Source organism: Dreissena polymorpha, chromosome 15, assembly GCF_020536995.1.
Source record: "Dreissena polymorpha isolate Duluth1 chromosome 15, UMN_Dpol_1.0, whole genome shotgun sequence".
NCBI lineage: Eukaryota > Metazoa > Mollusca > Bivalvia > Myida > Dreissenidae > Dreissena > Dreissena polymorpha.
The window spans coordinates 10,162,085-10,184,857 of record NC_068369.1 but is presented as its reverse complement, the minus strand read 5'-3'; the positions used below and the strand labels follow the sequence as shown (position 1 = coordinate 10,184,857).

Here is a 22,773-nt window from a genome sequence, read left to right as displayed (position 1 = left end):
TTGATGTTGTGTTTGTTTGCACGTTTTCATATGTCTTGTCAAGGTTGGAGATGTGATTATTGAGTAATTTGCGTCACCTGTCAAGTTTTGTGTAGCTGGGCTATTATCAAAACATGCGAACCGGCAAACGGCATCACACCTCCAGTGTTTGTTTATCGCGTGTAATGTCAGTAAGGGTGTTGAGAAGTTTGAGTCGTTAAAGACACCAGTCAATTTAACTGAGCAACATAATGAGCAATAAACAACACACTTCAACATGAATAAATACTGTACATTTGCCATTTTAAATCATTACTCAATTGCAATATTAATATATAATTGAGAGTTACACTCCCTATGTGTTATCATAAATTGTCTTTTTTCCTTTCCTTCTCATATAATTGCATTTACACATGCATTTACACATGCAACTTCACTCTACATTTGACAGCTGTTAAATCAGGCTCTGGCATCCCTATTAATTAATGTTCTTAGATATAAACATATCTCTCCTATGATAAGATCTTGTTGTTTGGCGTTTAGTTTAAACTTTAAACATACACATAAAAATGGTACTTGACTATGCATGTAAACATATTGTGGCAATGTTCAACCACTTTGTGATCTGGAAAACCCTCAAATATTATTATTTTGTTACACAAACATATTACACATCTATGTATCCCTTTTTCTATAAGTATTATATTAAGCTTTGACTTTGTACTTTTAAGAAAAATGTAAACAATAATGGTTTATATGCAAAAATATAAATGAAAGAAAAAGAATGAGTTAATCCAAAAGAACTTGGAGTTGTTTTATAGTATTAGATTACTATGTTTTGTTACGTTACTGTACTTATTATTAATTTATATCATTCATATGATGTTGTTATTGTATGTTATTCTTTGTATTGTTTTTTAAGGTGGAGAGAGAGAAAGAATAGCCCAATTTTTATAAGTAAAGATGGTGAAAACACACATACTGTTGTATGTGGCAGCATCATTACCAGACCCACTGTTCAGTATATACTGCAATGGGTTTGTTGGAGTCTTTAGACTTTGTGATCTGTGGTTTAAAAATTTGAATCCAAATAGGACTATTTTAATATATTAATTATAGAAAATGGAATACACAGATGTGTAATATGTTTGTGTAACAATATAATAATATTTGAGGGTTTTCCAGATCACAAAGTGGTTGAACATTGCCACAATATGTTTACATGCATAGTCAAGTACCATTTTTATGTGTATGTTTAAAGTTTAAACTAAACGCCAAACAACAAGATCTAATCATAAGAGAGATATGTTTATATCTAAGAACATTTATTAATAGGGATGCCAGAGCCTGATTTAACAGCTCTCAAATGTAGAGTGAAGTTGCATGTGCAAATGCAATTAAATGAGAAGGAAAGGAAAAAAAAAAAAAAAAAAAAGACAATATATGATATCACATAGAGTGTGTAACTCTCAATTATATTAATATTGCAATTGAGTATTGAGTTGTTAAAAAATTAATGAGTACAAGTTTATGTATGTGGCTCAATGTTGAACACTTGCAGACAGGGAATATAGCCGTAATGCTCCAACATAAGACCCTGTCTGTATGGAACTTAAGGAGGATTGGGCTATGGAAAAGAGAGATCCCCCCAGAGTGGCATTAAAACAATATTTAAAAGTGGGTTTAGTAATAAACCCTTATATGTTAAGGGCAATAACTTACGTGTCTCCAAACGGTCACCTTCATAGGGCCACATAAAAATTAAGGGTAAGACAATGTACTTTACAGTTAAAAATAAGACAAAGACAGCTAAATTTGTACAAGATGTACATTATTTACAATATGTACAGGACTATATGCATTTATATATTTAAAATACATGTTGCCACCCTGGAGGGTTGAAAGAAGGAGAGATTTTATGGAAGTGTAGGCCGATGTGGGTGGGGGAAAAGAAGAGCCAGCAGGGGTGGTGTCACTCAGTTGTACTAAGGGAGGTAATTGTGATGATGAAGTCTACAATGGTTGTTTCCCCTGGACCAGAGGGAGTGCACGGTAAATGAGAAATAGTTTGTATACTATTGAAGGAAAATTGATAATGGTAAAATGTAAAATGGTAAAAAGACCAAATATTACCTAGATACGTTAAGATAAACCCAAAAAGCTTTAATCTATCCAATATTATTAGTATACTGATGATAACATTGTAGGAAATAATACTCAAGTACCTTATATGGTATCCAAAATGACAATTAGACAATAAAACCGAGGCAATTTGCTATATAAAATAGCAATTTAATATAAAAAATTAGGATATTTGCTATAAAAGTAGCAATTTTAACATGAGTTAATGCAATAATAATAAAATAAAGGCAATTTGCTATATAAAATAGCAGTTTTCACAAAAATAAGGAAATTGCTACACAAGATAGCAGTTATAATAATCCTTAATGTGCTCCAAGGTACAAGATTAGTACTTTCAGCAAGGTCGACAATACTTTGTCCTAGATAGGGCTAAATAGGTGTTTATAATGGTATAAGGCCCTGCACCGTGCACTCCAGTCCGACATGGTTCTTCGAGTTTGAAGGGGAAAGGGTGGGGTGTCAAAGAGGAAGGGAGGGGGTGCAATGCAGCCAACAATCCCAGGTTACTGGACAGCCTCGTCCTTTCTTGTAGTAAGAAATGCCATAAAATATGATTATATTAAAAAACTGAAAAATGTAAATGGTGGACTAACGTCATGCTCTCATAAAAAATGTATTAAAATAAAGAAGACCAGGTCAATGCCATTGGCCTGATTTAGAAAGGGCGGGGTAAAACAATAAACCCATTAAAAACTAAAATAAAGGTTGTGTAAAAGCGACACAAATCCAACACATTTGATTACATCAGGTTTTTGCAGAGATTACACATTTTTAAAAGAAAACAGTCACAAGACTGTATAATTAGGTGGGTGTTGGCTGCTCTCCCTCCCCCAATGACCTAGATTTTGTCAGTTATTTGACAATTTAAAGTACAAAGTCAGCCGTGGGAAAATATATTTTTAAACGGATTGACCTACTGGCAATCCTTAATATGAAATTTCGGCCAATCAGCGCCATCGTTTTATAAGCGCATCAACCAATTAAAACGCCGCTTTTTAACAGCGTTAGGCCTATCCACTGTAAAGCACTGCGTCTTTTTAACGCTTCATATAAAGGTTATATATTTTTAAACCAATAGATTTTTTATTAAGGCACCGCACCAACACTGCAAAGTTTTATATTTGTACCAATGGTACAGCCCAGTAAAATCGGGCTGTCCATTTTATGGCCGTTTTCGGCTTTTTATGCAGAGTTCTATGTTAAGCAGTGTGCTCGGGTAATGGTTTTTAACCGAAGTCCCGAGGGTAAATAACCCCATTAGTTAGTTAGTAGTTATATATTTTTAAACCAATAGATTTTTATTAAGGCACCGCACCAACACTGCAAAGTTTTATATTTATACCAGTGGTACAGCCCAGTAAAATCGGGCTGTCCATTTTATGGCCGTTTTCGGCTTTTTTATGCAGAGTTCTATGTTAAGCAGTGTGCTCGGGCAATGGTTTTTAACCGAAGTCCCGAGGGTAAATAACCCCATTAGTCAGTTTTTAATAATTACAAAAATTGTCATTAGACTTACCGTATCTTGAGAATAGAACACCGTATCCTGGGAATAGCACTGCGATCAACAGAGAAATAACCTTGAAATTGTCTTTGAATTGTCGGAATCTTGAAATTGACATAATATTGTCCATAACCTAACATCGTCGAACTATGGGGAATGTACGACAGTCCTGCACAGCTAAGGAAAAACTTGCCGTCATCCAGTATTTGGAGGAGCATGGCAATCGAGCTGCTGGCCAACAGTTCAGCATCGGGGAGTCATCCATCCGGGAATGGCGAAAAAAGAAGGACGACCTCATGAAAATGCGGAAGACGAAGCAGGCGGCGCGGGGTTCTTCGGCACACTTCATTGAACTTGAAGAGCAGCTCCTTGCCTGGGTTACCAAACGTCGTGAGGGTGGCGTCGCTGTTTCAACTATCGAACTGAGGATTGAAGCACGTCGCCTCGCAGCATTGTCACCCAATATGGAGAGGTTTAAGGGTTCTGCCGACTGGGCGTATGCCTTCCTACAAAGACATCAGCTCTCCATTAGGAGACGTACTCACATTGCCCAGAAGCTCCCATCCGACTATGAATCACAGCTGATCGAGTTCCAGCGCTTCGTCATTCGGCAGCGCCTACAATGGGACTACGATCTGTCGCAGATTGGGAACGCTGACCAGACACCCCTCACATTCGATCTGCCATATAGCACGACAATCACCGCCAAGGGCAACAAATCTGTCTCAATCAACACCACGGGGAACGAGAAGAACCGCTTCACTGTCATGCTATCATGCACAGCTGATGGCGGTAAGCTTCCTCCCTATGTGGTCGTCAAGAGGAAGATCATACCCAAGGGAGCAAAATGGCCATCTGGAATCATTGTCCGTTGCCAGGATAAAGGATGGATGGATGACAACCTGGTGAAGGACTGGGTAAAGAAAGTCTGGGGAAAGCGTCCAGGAGGCTTTTCCAGACGAAGCATGTAAGTGCTAGATGCCTTCCGGTGCCACCGTTCCCCAGCACTTAAAGAGCTTCTTAAAGAAGACATTCGGACGTCGTTGGTGATCATCCCTGGTGGTATGACTAGTATGCTCCAACCCCAGGATGTATCGATAAACAAGCCAATGAAATCGTCTCTCCAAAGACGTTGGAACGCCTGGTACTGCGAGGGAAGCCACACATTCACTGCGACTGGGCGGATGCGGAAGCCTTAACTAGAAGAAATTTGCCAATGGATTGTGGACGCCTGGAACGAATTGGACCCGGACATCATCATTAGAGCCTTCAAGAAATGCAGCATAAGCAACAACCTCGACGGATCAGAAGACGACGCATTATGGGACGACAGCAGCAAACAGAGGGAAGAAGACACCACCATCACCACCTCCACTACCGCCTCAACCGACGACGACAATCTTCAAGACAACTTCTACTGCGACAACACACCACACAGAATGACCGATGATGAAATTGCACGATTGTTCGACAGCGATGAAGATGATGAAGAATTCGAAGGATTTGACGTTTCGGACATTGGCGGACGACCCTTATGAGATGATCAACAACAACAAAGGTCCTTTTTAGGACCGCGCATATTCTGGGAAGAATACTCTGCAAATTGTCAAACACAAATATTTGTGTAATGTAACCTTACCATCTATATCGCTTAGACGCTCGAAATAAAGCGAATTAATGCGCAAGATCGACAATGTAAATAAATCGATTTTCAGTTACCGGTAGCCTATGGAACGGATTTTTTTCCACGTTTTTTACATCAAAAACTCTTTTCCCGAGTTTTTTGCTTCAAAAAGTTGATGCGCGTTGTACACAAATGCGCGTTATACACAGCGTTTTACGTATAAATATAGTACCTATACGAGGGTTATTTTTTCAAACTGTTTATTTTTGTCAATATTCTTTGTTGAAAAGTAAAACCATACACAATAGGTGTACATTTAACAATCTGGAACCCCTGGGGTAAGCTCGGAGGGGGGGGGGAGGGGAATTTATGATACTGCTGCCTGTGATTTAGCGTTAATTTCGTGGAACGAGTGCCGATCGAGCTTGTCGAGTCTTCGCCGAATGACAACTGACTTACGAATGTTAGCGAATGTAGCCGAATACGATTTTACGTTGCTATCCACACATCTCTCTCTATATTGCGGCGGATACTGACGATAGTCGCAGCGCCCTCACACTACTTCAAGGGAAGGGGTCCGCAGCCCTTAGGAGGGGGAATTTTCGCGGGGTTTCCCTTTTTGGGGGATTTTTTTACTTACTCTCTCATTATTACATTTGTACATGTTTGCACTATATTCATTGCATTTTTCAGAATTGAGTATGTTTGCAAGGATTAAATTGAAATAGAATTGAGTTATAATAATCATGAGACACATCTTTCTATATAAAAAAAAAAAAAAATTTTAGGGGGAATTTCCCCCTAAAAAAGTCTACTTTTCAGGTGGGGGACTGCCGCCGAATTTCGGCGGCAGATTTAATAGACTGAGGGCCCTGAGTCGATGTATCACGCCTGTTTTTACACACGTCCAAGATGGCGGCAAGCAGACGAGAAGTTTGCGATGAGCAGCGAAAATGATAAATAACACTTAAATTAACAGCGGATATCACATGGTTATTAGGAGATATTTAATGTGTGTGTCAATTAACGCAAAATACTATGTTTGAGATGAACAACAACAAATATTTATTAGAAATGTTTACAGTGAATGTGCTATTGTGAAAATACTGGGCTCAGGCTGGGGATTGAACCCACGACCCCCAGAGTGGTAGTCAGACACTAATCACGTCGCTAAAGAGCTAGCCCAACAGCAAGGCTGTTGGAAGTGACCTTATTTCACTACACTCCTCCCCCTTTTAATGTCTTAAGGCCCAGACACACCCGCAACAACATGTCTTGCATCCGCATGGCCTTCCCAGAAACCATTAAACAGCTCAGACCCATTCCCGCATTCACAGTTCTTTTCTTTACCTCGTCGCCATTATTGTGAAAATACTGAGCTCAGGCCGGGAAGTGAACCCACGACCTCCAGAGAGGCAGTCAAACACGTCGCTTAAGAGCTAGCCCAACAGCAAGGCTGTTGGAAGTGACCTTATTTCACTACAGTTCTTTCTTACATGCAGCGCTAAATACATATTTTTCTTTCTTAAAAGCATTCAGTTTCGGATGATAATTCATAAAAATGTACGGTTATGTGCAAAATGTGGACTTTATTTTTTACTTAAATTGAAGGTTTTAGATTTAATTAAATAAGAGTTTAATTAGTATATTGTAACCTACACATTCGCAGTGTTTAATTTAACCTTTTATTTATAATATATTATACTGCTACTTACATTTCTATAAAAACAGACTCAAATAATGCTCCGCTTTCCATGCTATAGATATTCCACTTTCATTCACAAGTATGCATCAATTCATTATTTAGTTTGCAAACAAATTTCCACAAACGAAACACTGGGTTCTTAAACTTAGTAGTTTGTAGCCTTTAAACAGATTTATTTCGACGTTATCGAATGGGTATGGACAACCATTCTATACATAGATGGTGACGTCACTACGTTATTGTCAGTAAGACCGGTGTGTACACAATGTCACTCTGGATCAGCAGACGATTTATTTCATAAATCAATCTCTGGGTTAATGGTCGCCATCTTATGAACTACTTTCAAAAATACAACAACAACAATATAAACAGTAGAAGTCAATTTTATTTGCGAAAATTTGAAAAATTGAGTACATGTGTCACGGTTGTTGAATGGAATAGTGTTATGTTCAACTGTGTAGATCTACGAACGCATTTGAACTGGTAGTGGAATTGTTGGTGGAAATGGAATTTAGAAATATATCTAATAATTCATCATCGTGTAGAATTATCATCAGCATCATTTCTGTGGAACATTGTAATATTAAAAATACACGTGTTTCATAGCTATGGTGCTTTTGACATAGTTCACAAACCATCAACACTGAAATAATTCCTGCACACAGATAAAATAAATAATTGAATTTGTGCAGAATGTTTATTTTTTTTACAAATTATCATTTATTTTAACCAATTTATTTTAGATAGATTGCACTGAAGCTTAAATTTTAAAGCTTAGTAAGACACTAAAGCCAGTTTCCTGAGTAATACTTGTTCAGAGTATAGCAGGCTCATGCTGCCTCTGATTTATTTGACCTCTGCCTTTAACCTGGTTCGCTTTGATTTCAGGTGTTTAGCCCCCCTATCAACAAGGTTTTCTCGATCCTATCTGTACTTATTCATTTTGTTTAAAGATTTTGAGAACCCTCACTTAGTGCCAGTGGGAATAAAACAGGGACCTTCTAATATCTAGATGAACACATCCAATATGCCAGCAACACTTTATAATCAATAACAATAATAATTGATGATTCTGTTTTTTTTAATAACTACATTTCTAATTTACCAAAACTATGTGAAACACATGTTTATGCCCCCGAAGGAAGGCATATAATGATCGCACTGTCCGTCTGTCTGTCTGTCCGTCACACTTAGCGTTTAGGTTTCGAAAAATGCTCATAACTTCTATGTCGCTTCAGATGAAATATTCATATTTGGTATGCATGTGTATATGGACAAGGCCTTTCCATACGCACACAAATGTTGACCCCTTTGACTTTGATCTTGAACTTAGGGTCCCCGTTTAGGTTTTGAAAAATGCGTTTAGGTTTCGAAAAATGCTCATAACTTCTATCAAAGCGTTTATCGCTGGCATATGTCATCCTATGGATAAAGCACTTAATTGTTTTTTTGCTACTGTCCTCTGCACAAACCATGATATATCTGCATATGCATCCAATCAAATCAGTAAAACTTACTGTAACTTAATTACAGTAACTTTATTGCATGTTAACTTTTCAACAATATATATATATATATGTTATATATAACAAATCTTGACAAAAAAACACACATCAAACTTCACATTCTTTTAGTAAATTATTGGCTTTAATTGGTATTGTGACATTGACACCACTCATGCATGCGACTATACAATTATACAAGTTACAACTATGGGACACATTATTTATGAGAAATTCCAATACATCACCATATCATCTCAGATTAAAGGCACATAATCTAGTGCTTTTTGCTGCCATTTTTACTATTACACATTTTTTCATTTTATGTTATTTATGTTATTGATCTTGTTTCTAAATTAACAAAGCAATTATGTTAAACTTTTGAAGAGAGATGTTGTCTTGTAAATAATGAAAATATAATCACTACAAAGTGAAAAAAAATCAGTTGAATACTGTGACCACTGAAGATTTGCCAAATAGCAATTCCGATCATGAATTAAATTAAAGGGGCCTTTTCACAGATTTTGGCATGTTTTGTAGTTTGTCATTAAATGCTTTCTATTGATAAATGTAAACATTTGCTCTAAAAAGCTCCAGTAAAAAATTAAGAATAAAATTCAAAAAAGAAAAAAAAGTAACCCTCAACAGGGCTTGAACCACTGACCCCTGGAGTTCTGGCGTAAAATGTCTCGTACTCAGACCCCTCGCCCAACCTTCCGCATACAATGCACGATGTATTTTATTACTATATATAAGTAATCCTCGTAGTTTCACAAAATATAACACAAAACAGAACTCTCCAAATTATTCAATTGTTTCGCGTTGCAACGCTTTATAATTTTCAAGTTTTTAAATTGTCAAAAGATGCATGTAATAGCTATATTAGAGCATGGTAAATGTTAAGTATTACTGTTTCCTCATAAATATCATAACTAAATCGAAAATTTGCGAATCTGAAACAACTGTTTTAAATTTGGTCAATGTATCAAAACGTGAAAAGGCCCCTTTAAATACAAGTAAGATGAAAGTCTGCCTATGGGATCCCAGTTAAGCCTGTTTTGTCAAATCTGCACATTTGCCCTTGGCCATGTAAAATTGGGGACTAAATACCATCAAATCATGTAAAAAGGAGCAGGGTGTAGCACGCTGCTATTTATCTCTTGAGCTTTCACATGAATTGTACGGGTAATTTTCATACAACAAATTATATTATATAGTGTAATGATAAAGCATATGAGCACAAATAATATCTCTAACTAGTGGTGCAAAAATCATTTAAGTGTCACATTTCAAAAGAAAATTTATATAAAAAGGTATTATAAATTGTTTAAACGTTATTAAAAGATGATTTCAATTCACTAAAGCATTTAATTACATGAAAAAAGTGTATTTAATGTCCATTACATGTAACAGTATTGGCATTGCATTTATCTGCATTTAATGTGCATTTAATACACTTAAAAATGCAGACAAGATACACTTCTAACAGAAAAAATGTTGTTTTTTTTCTGCATTTTTCCAGCATTAATACTCTTAAAGTGTATTTTTTATCATCCAAAATACACTTTACCAGAAAAAAGGTATGTTAAAATCATTTTAAGTTTGTTTTAAGTATATTTTCAAATGCATTAAGACACTCTTTTGCAAAAAACGTCATACAAAACCTTGGAAAAATACTGTGTATTAATAATTGAAGTTTTGTATGTGCATCAAATACAGTGTCAAATTCATACCAGTGCCTATTTAGTAGCAGTAGGCCTTATATGGTCTACTTATGGTAGAAATAATGCATTGTGTATACTAGTAAATACAACATACATTTCTTAAAAAATATAGCTTCCCATACAGTTCAATACAATGTTCGATTAACTACACTATGCAAAGTTGGAATATGACATCAAGCTTGAAATAATATTTTCAATAATGTATAATATGCTGTTTTAATTTATAAGTGAAATAGACACTTGCATATGAAAACTGATTTTACATCAAAACTAAATTTTTAATTTGATTTTTTAAATACTCAAACAATGAAACCCGTGTCCATGCTTGCATGAACACAGTTTATAAATGCTGTCAGAATGATAAAATATGCAATTACTATAAATACAAATGCCAGATAAGTGCTTTTTGTACTAAAAAATCGAATGAATATTAATATAATACATTCTTAATATGTAATTAACTGTTTTATCTGAACAAATCACAAAATATTTATATATTTATTAAAATTCACATAAATCATATTTCAAAAACACATAGTTACTTCATATCCTTTCACACAATGAAAAAAAATTGCACAGTTTATGATTTTTATTGATTCTTTATTAATTTATACATGTATCATTTTTTAATCTTGATGCATCTTCAATTGTATTATAAACATCCAAATCTGTTTTAACAATTATAATATATTAAGATTAAGGCTGAGTCAGTAAACTAATTATCCCTAATTTCTGCAGTACTTGCAGACAAACAAGGAATACTGCTGTGATATTAATTTATGAAATGGGATATTAATTTGGCTTCAATAGAAACAAATCAAAGCATAAACATGTGTATATACATGTATAATTATTAGTTAAACTAAAATTTATTGACCATTGATAAAAGATATTATAATATATGTATATATATACTTGTAAACTGAAAATTAAATATGTATGTTTCTATTACATCATTTAAGACTTTTATTTTCAGACAAAGTAGAGTGAAGATTAAAACAGTATCCAATTGTAACAGTCAATTTTGGGAAATTCAACCTTAGAATTATGTTCTGTGTTGGTCAATGCCATAATTGGTATAACATCTATATTGAACTGGAAGTTTTCTTTGTTTTAAATGATAACATTTGCTTGGTCAGCCATAATTGTAACACTTTAGTGGTCTTTTTACACTGTAGTTTTCTCACTGACTGTGGGTTTGTTCTGAGAATGAGCCACACCAAAGTACATGTATCATTGGGGAGATGAGTTGTCAATTTTATGCTTATCAGTCTTTCATAATACAGTACACAGGGAAAGTCTCGATTTTTTATGCCCTCCTTCGAATTAAAGGAGGCATATAGTGATCGGACTGTCCGTCTGTCTGTTTGTCCGTCTTTCCGTCACACTTTGCGTTTAGGTTTCGAAATATGCTCATAACTTCTATGTCCCTTGAGATATAACCTTCATATTTGGTATGCATGTGTATATGGACAAGGCCTTTCCATACGTTCACAAATTTTACCCCTGTGACCTTGACCTTGAACTTAGGGTCCGCGTTTAGGTTTTGAAATCTGCGTTTAGATTTCAAAAAATGTTATAACTTCTATTTCCCTTGAGATATAACCTTCATATTTGGTATGCATGTGTATATGGACAAGGCCTTTCCATACGCACACAAGTTTTTACCCCTGTGACCTTGACCTTGAAGTTAGGGTCCGCGTTTGGGTTTTAAAATCTGCGTTTAGGTTTTGAAAAATGCTCAATACTTCTATGTCCCATGAGATATAACCGTCATATTTGGTATGCATGTGTCTATGGACAAGGCCTTTCCATACGCACACAAATTTTGACCCCTGTGACCTTGACCTTGAACTTAGGGTCCGCGTTTAGGTTTCGAAATCTGCGTTTAGGTTTCAAAAAAAGCTCATAACTTCTATCAAGCGTTTATATGGGGCATAAGTCATCATATTGTGACAGCTCTTGTTACTATATACTATATATACTAACGTTAGTATATATAGTATATAGTAAAAAATCGAGACTTTTCCCTGTATACCAGTATACCTGTTAAAAGTGAATTTGTAACTAATAATCACACAATATACACAATTAAAATTGTATGCATTTAGATTTATTTAGTACTGCACATAAATCATTTTCCAAAATTATGTAGCAACATTATATTATGTAATGCTGCAATACTAAAATAATTAAAGGTCGCTGATGTGTAACGGATGTGGTGTCCACCTAATGATTTGGAGGTCACTGGTTTGATCCCCAGTGTGGGAGCATTAAGAAATCTCCAAGAGTAACCAAAGTACTGGTTCTAGGCCCAGGAAACGAACTCAAGAGCATTTCAATTACATGTACGTAGTTAGTACTTTAAATTTAATGGAACTAAAAATAGGTTAAAACTAAAAACTGAAACCCTTATTCATACATTTTATTTTGAATCAAGCAAATGTGGAAATTTATTAAAATAATGAGTAAAATTTAAAAATTCTAATTTAAAGTAATAATGATAATATAAGCTTTTTTCAATTTTAAGAATAGTAAATGATGATAATGATATGATTCTAATATACCTAAATGATAATAATAACACATGAAATGTTAATTTATGAAAAAAACGTTTTAATTTATCAATGTCATGGTATTTTCAACCAGATGCAGCTAATTATATCAGAAACATGCATTAATTATATTAATGATCAACCCAGACATTTGTAGTGATTTATGGTCACTATTTTGATTAACGTTCTATACATGACCTGTCATCAAAGGTATTTTTTTGCCAGTACTACAATCGGCAATGATAGTCTAGTCTGTATTGCATGCATATTCTATCGTCTCTGATCGATTCGCTTCCTCAAACTGAACATATATTTAATGTTTACATAGCGTAACGTAATGCATACAGTTTCACTTTCGGTTTGGTTGGTTTTGTAATTGCATCTTAAAAAAATGGAAAATATGGTGATTAAATAATAATAGAAAAGTAAATCATTTGGATAATAGGTCAAAATGCAACACAAATGAACGTTATTAGGGCTCTTAGTATCAAAGTTTCGATAAAAAGTTTGGCGCTAGTTCAACGCGCATCGTTTAAAGCCTCATAACAATAGACTGATAACCTTTTGGGTAGTAAAGTAGTAATACAAGGCAAGATGGCGACCGTTAGCCACGAGGCCTATCTTACGGAGGAATCCGAGATAGCCGATGTATCACGATTGACACAATGTAAGACCGGTGTGTACACAATGTATGGACAACTCTTCAGAATCATGATTTCGTCAGATGCGGTGACTGCCTGAAACAGACCCTACTAGTCCCGGGCTACTAGTCTTCTCAATCATGTCTGGGAGAAGTAAAGACGATTGCTATGAGGTATGCACGTTTTATATTTATGTCATTTTTTTCGTGTCGCAATAATCTTAAATTTTGAGATCAAATAAGTATTTCTCAAACAATTTCTTATACCAAATACCTACAAGATAACGATTGATGCAAAGCATCAAAGGGCATCGGAAATTTCGGTGTGAAAGGCACTCAATGAAGCTACATGGAACTTGTTTTTTTTCTACTGTAAATATTAATATATTGGCCGATTATTTTAAACAAAATAGAAAAAGATACTCGCTTGATGCCTTTTGTTTAAATGAATAATTGATGATTCAATTAATTCAGAGTTATAAATCTGATAATATGAATAACTTTATTGAAATAATCAAGAACACAAACGTTTCATTACCAGTTTTTTAGTTTTAACATATGTTTAGTGTCACAGCATACTAAGCAGTGTAGTATTTTGTGTATTAAAATAATCTACATGGCGTAAAGACATATGGTCCGTATGGTCCGCAAATCTAGGCCGTATAGTCCGCAAACCTGGGCCGTATGGTCCACAAATCTGGGTCGTATGGTCCATGGTCCGTATCGTCCGTATGCCCTATTGGCTAATATTGTGTTGATAAGAAAAGGCGGGAAGATGGCCACCTGCGCAGTGGAAAGATAGGGTTCTATAACGCGTTTACGAACCCCCACCCTCTTATACATATATTTAATGGGCATAATAAAAACAAAAAATGGTTACAATAAAACAGCATTTTTATTTAAACTAATATGTCTACATCAAAACAAAAAGTTAACATAGAACACAAATGAAATGTGATTCTATTGTGGCTCGAACCTTGTGCCTTTCACATGTGAAGCGAGCGTGTAACCACTACACTACGGAACCGCTTGAAAAAATCACCTTCTAACTAAGATATTAATAAGTGACTGTAGTCACTAGTGTAATGGTTATCAATAAAGCAATAACCCGTTAATCGCTGTCGTCTTGTAAAATTGAAGAAAATACGCGTTAATCAAAACTCGAACAGCAAAAATCTGCGGTATTGTTAGAAAAACCACAAAATAAATATAGTTTGATTATGTTTTGTTTTTATACAAAACCAGACAGTTTCACCGGTTCGCGTATTTTCCCAGTCCCTGTGATCTTTTATTATTGCCCAGTCCCTGTGATCAGTTATTAATTAAAAGAATTAGCTTTGCATTATTTACATTATTTGCATTATAAGCATTATTTAGAAGCCGGTTCTTGTCACCCTAGGGTGACTTCAAGCCGATTCGTGTGACCCTGGGGTGACTTTAAGCCGACCGGGTGATTAGAATCGGCTAGGTCATCCCAGGGTGACATGAATCGGCTTCTAGTTACCCCCCCCCCCCCCCCCGGTGACTTCAAGCCATTTCAGGTCGCCAATGACCCAATGATTCTTGGTAGGTGTCATAAACCATGGGCCCGGGTAAATGTCGTTTCGTTAATTGTTTTATTGTTCTTTTCCGTGCTTGCACTGTCGGTGTTTTGATTAAGGACAGGCTATTGTTTTAATTTTAATTGATCGCTTTAATCCAAAGGTAACTGCCAGTTAAAACAATTTTTAGTAAATATGCGCGTGAAAAACATTAATTTTATTGAAAATAGTTTTGTGCTCTAAGTTATTATTTGATTAGAAATCATTATTTTATGTTTTAATTAGCACGAGTTTTTGGAAAGAAAAAAATAACTGGTGAGATTTCAGGGTCGTCGTCGGCGGCATTGGACAAACTGATTTCATGACAAACTGAGAGTGAGACAAAAAACGAGCATTTATATCAACATGAAAGTTTTCCCAAAACGCACCATATTAATTGTATTTGTAATTTTTTTCGGAACCACGGGAAAGGACAACCCTCTCAAACGAACCCCTTTATGTTCCTAGTACAGAAACTGGACCGCCGCTCCAATGTTTGGAGGTTATCTACGCCGCTGTTTGCGAGACAACACACGTTATTTAACAATACTTTTCTTATGTTTTTATTTTATTTTCAACAACATAAAGATACGATGATCTTTCAAATACTGGTTTTAATTCTTTATATAAAATCACTGAACTAGATGATGTGACATTTATATTTTAGTAAGTGATATATTGGTCTCGTTATCTGTTTTTTAATAACGGGATAAATTTATCAGTGGTTAAGAATATCCCGTACTTTCAAAGATCAATTATTTGCGTTATTTTTGCGTCTATTTTTTATATTTGTAATAGTCGAATGTCTACAAGAATGCAATGTCACTGTTTTACAGTACATGTATACAATTTCAAAAAAATAGTTAACGATCCTCACATTTCTTTTAATGGTAATCGACCAGCTTCGGTAATTGCGATGATGAATTTCTTGACACTTATACATTGAATATTCATTTACCAAATTTATGATGCACGCGCAGTTATAGTAAAAAAATGGATGATACATATATATATGCGTCAAATATGAACTTTATATGTATGTTAATGTCTTATGCAAGGGTGAACAAAGAATTAATTGCTTTTTATTATTTGCCATATAGCGTATTTTTGCGTGCACAAATGATCCACCGCTTGACATGACAATGCCAAGTTATTAAAATTCTGCACAATTTCTAGTTCATGGCCTTTTAAATGTTTTACTGATTGTATCGCATTTTCGAAATATATTGACCTTGGGTTTTTCAATGTTACCTGTTAAATGTAATATGCCTTCCGGTAGACAATATAGCAAAAACTTAGTGTTTCTAAATTGTGCAACTGCCTTTCTATAAGGGCATTCAGAATAAATATTGCATCAACTGTGCTACAGTTTGGTTTCAGACCAAATTCTGCATCCGTTTTAATGTCATTTGTTTTTCCCATTGTTTAGGACGTTCATGTATTATTCTTGTTTACTTTAACACTTAAAATACTTAAATATACTTAATTAACATGTAATACGCGGGTAAAATAAAGTTAATAATTGAATGATTTCGTCTCTTTATCGAACCTCGTGTTGTAATTATAAATATAAAAACTATTATAATACGGTACCAATTCATAGGCTTACAAATTCATTTATATATTTTTATTTCAAATAAAAAAACCAACGATTATTCGATCGTTACAGTGGACAAACTGTTTCCGAATTATCGCATTTTCGAAAGTTTATTACAAAAAGAATGTTGCGATATATTTATGTACTGGATGTTCATATTATTGTGTGGTTTTATTATGAACACAAATAGTAATAACATTTTTGTCAAAAATATAGTTTTAATGCATGTTATAACATTTTAGATCCGTTCACGCTTTTTAGAAGTGAATATTCGGGTTCTTATTTGGAACAATAAACTTGTTCTGCGTTGCGTCTATTTTGTCTATTTTGCTGGTTTTACCATGAGGCGAACTTTGTTTGACTGCACTGTGATCGTGACTTGAAATGGTCGCATACATTGACACAGTATCCCGAGAATGCTCTGTCCGTATCAGTGAATGTAAGGTTGCTTCAGCTTCAACTACAAACTTAGTTTTTTCTTCCTTACAATTTAGGTCATTATGGTCAGAACTAGCGTCAATCATTATTTCGCCGCCCGAATGTCCGTAACTGCTATAATTGTGTTCTTCAACAGTATGACTCTGTATAAGAAATGTAAATTCTCTTGTTAAGCGTGGTATTTCGTATTCGTCGTACAATGGAGACTTGAAAGAAACAGTTTTTCTACCACTCGAAGGTGAATTTTGCAGAGTTGACGTTTTCTTGATTGTCTTTCTATTGCTATGTACTTTGGACCTTCGGCCCTGAATGGGTGACGGTAACTTTACATCGTCAGCATTGCAATGACTATCGGAGCGTTCTTCCTTATTGCGCATGTGCATTTCGTTGACAGGGGACCGTTTCTTGGCAACGTCACTTTGCAAGACAGGCGAACGTTGTTTGATGACATCATCTTTCCGCAATTTATGGTATACTGGCTCTGTGTGTTGCGTCAGTTTTAGACGATTAAATCGTTCCACTAGACTGGCGATGGTCTCATGTTTCTTGATCCCCATGTTTCGTGGCATTCGAGCTCTCTAAAACAGAAGACATGCTCACAAAATATAAAATAAACATAAGATACTTTTTCGTCCATCATATTAGACAACCGTCTCACGTGTTAAATAAAAAAAGATTTTATAAAATATGAGTGTACTGCAGATAATCAAAAACGGACCGAATTGGATAACGATTTCGTTTATTGAATGTCCTAGCGACAGTTTTATTTTTTTATTTTTTTCACATGCATTTTTACAAATGTTCATGCATATCGAATGTTTAAATGTGTACCAAAATATTTGTTCGAATAACTTTATCATATTATTTCGAGACCGTCAACTCAATTCAATATTCAATATTCATGAGAAGTGCTCTGTGAAAAAGCATGATAGTCCGCACAGGCTTATTCCGCTAAACTGTTGTTTTGCTAAGAAGAGTCGTTCTTTAAACAGAAAATATCATAAAAGCGGAAAGTGTTGTACCTGATTAGCTTGTGTGGACTGCAAAGACTAATCCAGAACGAAACTTAACGCACATGCATTAAACCCCCTTTCCACAGAGCACAGCTCTACTGCCATTCGCGCACATTTAGTACTATTTGTCTTGAATTTTCAAATGCACTGTAAGACTATTTATTCGAACGAAAAAATAGTATGTTCTAATATGATACAGTGCACTTATCGTTATTATTGTGAAAATATTTACATAATCGAATTGACAACGGAAAGTATAAGCAACATACATGTACGAACACGTAACTAACGAAATGGTCTTTAGTATCTCCTGTTTTAAATGCCGATTTCCTAACATATTATTTCATAGGGTTTTTTTAACGGTCGATTAAAATTAACATTAATACATATTTAATGAAACGGCTGGAAATTCACGTTTGACGTTTGAAATGTGATACGATATGATCACTGAACAGGTTGATTTATTCACAATGAAGTCCAATAAAACGGAAGTTTAAACAATTAAAATGGTAAAGGTCACGCATTATTTCAACTATCATGCCTACTTCAACTGCTATTGATTTGATTTGCACAAGAAGTGAAACAAACTCGAATGCGTCAAATTCCAGTGTAAATATTACATATCAAAACAATAGCCCATCGGCTTCTCTTATTACTGAAAGAATAATTTATTTGTCCGACAGATTTTAATTTATGATTAACTTTATAATAAGAAACAAGCATTTGTGTAAATTGTGTACTGATAAAACTCGGCATTCCGCTCGCAAATTATAGGCCCGTACGCAGCTTGCTGTAAAGTTAGGACTTTTTTGATAATGGGCCGACTGCAATTTTTCTCTCATGAAAGGGCGCACAGTACACTTCCCCTCACTACAAAAGAGATGTGTTTTATTGTCCCTGATAAACAAGGAAATTAACGCTATTTTACTCGCCATTGGATATAAGCCCCTAGGAAATGTTTCCTTATGGCCTTGTATACAAATCCCCTATCAGTCATTTCCCCCTTGTGATCTTGAATGCTACTTCTATCCATGGTTGATGTAACACTTTTTTGAATGGCCAAGGAAAGAGAATCAGCGAATGGAAGCAAACGATACAGGAGGCCGTAGGCCTGAATATTGCTGACGTTAATAATTTGTGAAAAACAAATAATGTTGGAGCAATTAGAGAGTGATATGGACAGTTATTCATTACTTTGAACCGGTAAGTTTCTAGATTAAAGTCCAAGGCCCATAACTTTGCAAAAAAATCAATGGACCGGAACGAAAGTCATACCTCATCCGAAAGTCTTGTAGGTAGACTCACACACCAAATATCAGGTCAATATCTTAAAGTGTTTTGAAAAAAAAATCTGGATAATGAAATACCGGTCAGACAGACGTACGGACAGTCCAACTGCCATATGCCACCCTACCAGGGGCATAATAATCAGCTAAACATCTGAAATAGGTTGCGAAAATCCCACAGGAAAACGGTTATTATAGTGAAAAGTTAAGTCCAAGGCCCATAACTTCGCAAAATATCAATGGGCCGGAACGAATGTCACACTGTATCTTTCGGTCATGTAGGTAAACTCGCATACCAAAAATCTGCTCAATATCTGATTAAGTTACGTAAAAAGACCTACTGCAAGCGGTTATTATAGAAAAAAATTCAAGGTCCAATCTAATTTCACAGTTGTTGACAATTGTGATGGTTTATCTGTGTTGATGGTGGTGAAAGTAAAACTGTGTAGTAGATGAAAAACATTTTATTAGGAATTTACTTTAGGGGAGGCTTGAATTATAATTAATTATTATATGCATACATCGGAAATGATAAGGAAATGAATCAACCTGTACAACCGTCACAAATCACCTAAGGACTTCTATGCATCCTTGTCATTAAGGCTTATACATTGTTTGAACACATTCGAAAGGTACGGTGAGAAAATGTTCAAAAATATTTGAAGATAGATCTTTTAATCGTATGGCGCATGCTGATTTGATATGAATTACATGTACCTTCATCCGCTACATGGGCTATTTTATGCATTATGTGGTAGTTTTTTTATAATTCGTGACAAATGGCATCAAATTGTCACAAGGAGCATCAAGCCGTTTTTCCAGTTCAATTTCCAACGCGATGGACAAGGAAGACAATGAAACAAAAGTTCTACAATGCGAACATTGGTTAGCTCATTAAATAAATTGGCAACAATTTCTGTTGTATTTTAGGCTCAATTTAAAGCGTAAAGTTTGCGTTTCACATCACTCAATAAATTAAATAGTGGCCAATTGTGTAGGTTGGTCTGGAGCTACGCTGGCCTCATATTGCATCAGACACATTCTCGCGGCTCAAATAAAACAAATAGCATAGCATTTTCCTATGATATTTAATTTTATTAGTGTTGCTACATATCACCAGCAAAGTCCCTTCTGTAAAATTTCTGTATAATTCAATACTGCAAGATTTTGATTTCTTTCACCAATATTTGACCATTATAGAACGGTCTAAAATGTATACCCAACTTGGAGATATTATTTTAACGGGTGTTTTTAAAGGGTCCGTCAACCGAGATTGACGAAGAAAGAAAAGTTCTAAAATACCGTATGTTTTACAAGAATAAGTGTATATTGATTAAAATATAACGACTGGTATATTACATTACTTGAAAAAAAAGTTGTTAATTTTTCATATTTCCAGTATATTCGGTAATACATTTTAGTGGGTACAGGTACCAGGTAACTACTAGTTAACTATAAATAACGCAAGTAGATTGATTTTCATCTTCACGTGATTAACCCAGGAATGCGTTGTGAATTGTGCACATTTTATTTATAAAATGATCAATCGAGTTGCGTTATCTATAGTGTGTATATCGTTATGCCACCTCTTTTCGCGATTTACTTTCGATTTCACATTTCGCGAAATTTTATTACCGAATATACTGAAAATATTAACTTTTTTCAAGTAATGTAATATACCAGTCGTGATATTTGAATCAATATAAACTAATACTTGTAAACAAATGCGGTGTTTATGGTGTACTTAATAAACTACACATATGGTTATATAAGATTATTATACATCCATAATAAATCTATTATTAGGCAACTTGATAGTGCGCGTGCATGTGGTGAGCGCTAGCAATAGACTGAGTAACTGCGGAGGCATGTATGTATATACTAACAGAGTAGCACGGCGTATGACACATGCATTCAATCTAAGTCCTATACTGTTGCATACGGTATCTTATAACTTTTCTTTTTTCGTCGATCGCGGTTGGCGGTCCCTAAATTTGAGTCGCGAATAGTACTTAATGATTTTCTGTGAATTAGTAGAACAATGAGTTCGATAATAAACTAATTATACTTTGTAAAGAAAATAGTGTTTGTATTTCTTATGGACGTCTAAAACAAGTACTAAAGACGTGTTACAATTTTTGTCGATACATATTTGATGAACTTACAAATGAATTGATATCGGACCGTGACTGTCTGGTTAGCTATAGAGATGCTTTATCAAATACTACGTGCATTTCTATTTATCTTTTCTGATAACCGATAAATCTCTGCACATAGGCAATAACAAGAGTAAACTTAATATGTTCAGAAATCAACGTGGTTCAACGAGGCATGTAGACTAAACGTACAAGTTGCGGCTTGTTCATCAATCTAGCCGATTTCTTAATTGACTCTATTGATTTTATCTCCCCATATCTAACTAAAATTTTTTAGCATGTTATGTATCCAGATTATTGGTGCAAAGATGCAGTATTTCCACTATTAAAAAGTTGACAAAATGGAATTAAAATTAAATCAAATTCAAATTAAAGAGGTATCACCCAACTGTGATTCCAAAAAATATTTTTCATTATGTTTACAGAACAGAATCAATGGCTGGTGTGAAAAGAAAACTATTAAATCCACTTCAATTTGTTTTTAGAGAAAAAAAAAACAGAGAACAAATGATTGTATTTTTCTCTTATACAGCATTGAACAAAATGTTCTTTTTCAGACAGATAAATTGTATTGTGTTTTCATTAATTACGAAAAGGAATTCGATTCAGTTATCCACGAGGCATATCGATAAAATTCATTGCAAAAAGACTTAGCTTCAAAATGATTACAATGATAGAAAGTATGTATGCATTTGTAAAATTATGTATAAAACACTCCAGATATGGTATATTCCTACTTCATTGATGTCTCTCTGTTGTTGTTGAAAATGGATCACAGCCTCTGCCATAGCTTCTTTTTATACTGTTGTCAGCTACTTTATTGTTCTGTTTTTCACTGTTGATATATATTTTTTAATATTTTTATTTAAGACTACCCAAGTAAGCTATTGGAACCAACTCAACGATATATACGGAATATTACGCTAGTCAATTGTTCCAAGAGTTTGTATCACTCGAGTGGCTTGTGTGATGACGTATCACACGAGAGGCGGAGCCTCGAGTGTGATGCGAAATAGCACAAGCCACGAGAGTGATACAAACTCTTGGCACAATTGACTAGCGTAATATTCCTTTTATTATATACAACAACTAACGAAAACAGTTAACAATTGTTTTTTTTAACTTTTTTTAACTATTGTGTTTCGTCACAGAAATGACGTCACACGATGTACTACGTAATATATTTCGTAATATACAATATTTCTATTTTCGGTGCGCGTAATGTGTCGTCATTAAATGGGTCGAAGTAGTCCGGCTAGTATGGTAATACGGAAATGGTAATAGCGAGTAGCGTAATACGGGATTTTTTATTTCAACGATTGATACAACCT

At 34.8% G+C, this 22,773-nt stretch overlaps 2 protein-coding genes across 2 annotated transcripts in view; both read right to left on the bottom strand.

Annotated features, from left to right (window-relative positions):
* LOC127860139 (uncharacterized) overlaps positions 1–7,101 on the bottom strand; it is an 88,723-nt gene extending 81,622 nt beyond the window's left edge. The window contains exon 1 of the mRNA XM_052397995.1: positions 6,962–7,101. Within this exon, the coding sequence (XP_052253955.1) occupies positions 6,962–7,002 (41 nt within the window). The 5' untranslated portion in view covers positions 7,003–7,101. The remainder of the gene's footprint in view (positions 1–6,961) is intronic.
* A 9,679-nt stretch (positions 7,102–16,780) lies between these two features.
* On the bottom strand, positions 16,781–22,282 carry LOC127860161 (uncharacterized). Its single transcript, XM_052398047.1, has 2 exons — positions 22,180–22,282; positions 16,781–17,565 (listed from the first exon to the last, which is right to left on the bottom strand). Exons 1-2 carry the CDS (start codon positions 22,228–22,230, stop codon positions 16,807–16,809), a joined length of 810 nt encoding a protein of 269 aa, XP_052254007.1. The 5' UTR covers positions 22,231–22,282; the 3' UTR covers positions 16,781–16,806.
* Between the last annotated feature and the right edge of the window lie 491 nt (positions 22,283–22,773).

Excerpts from the sequence above, each read along its gene's own strand:
- LOC127860161 (XM_052398047.1), bottom strand. The coding sequence starts at position 22,230 with ATGGCAGAGGCTGTGATCCATTTTCAACAACAACAGAGAGACATCAAT. Across the intron at positions 17,566-22,179 it reads AACAGAGAGACATCAATGAA|AGAGCTCGAATGCCACGAAA; the intron begins GTAGGAATATAC and ends CTTCTGTTTTAG.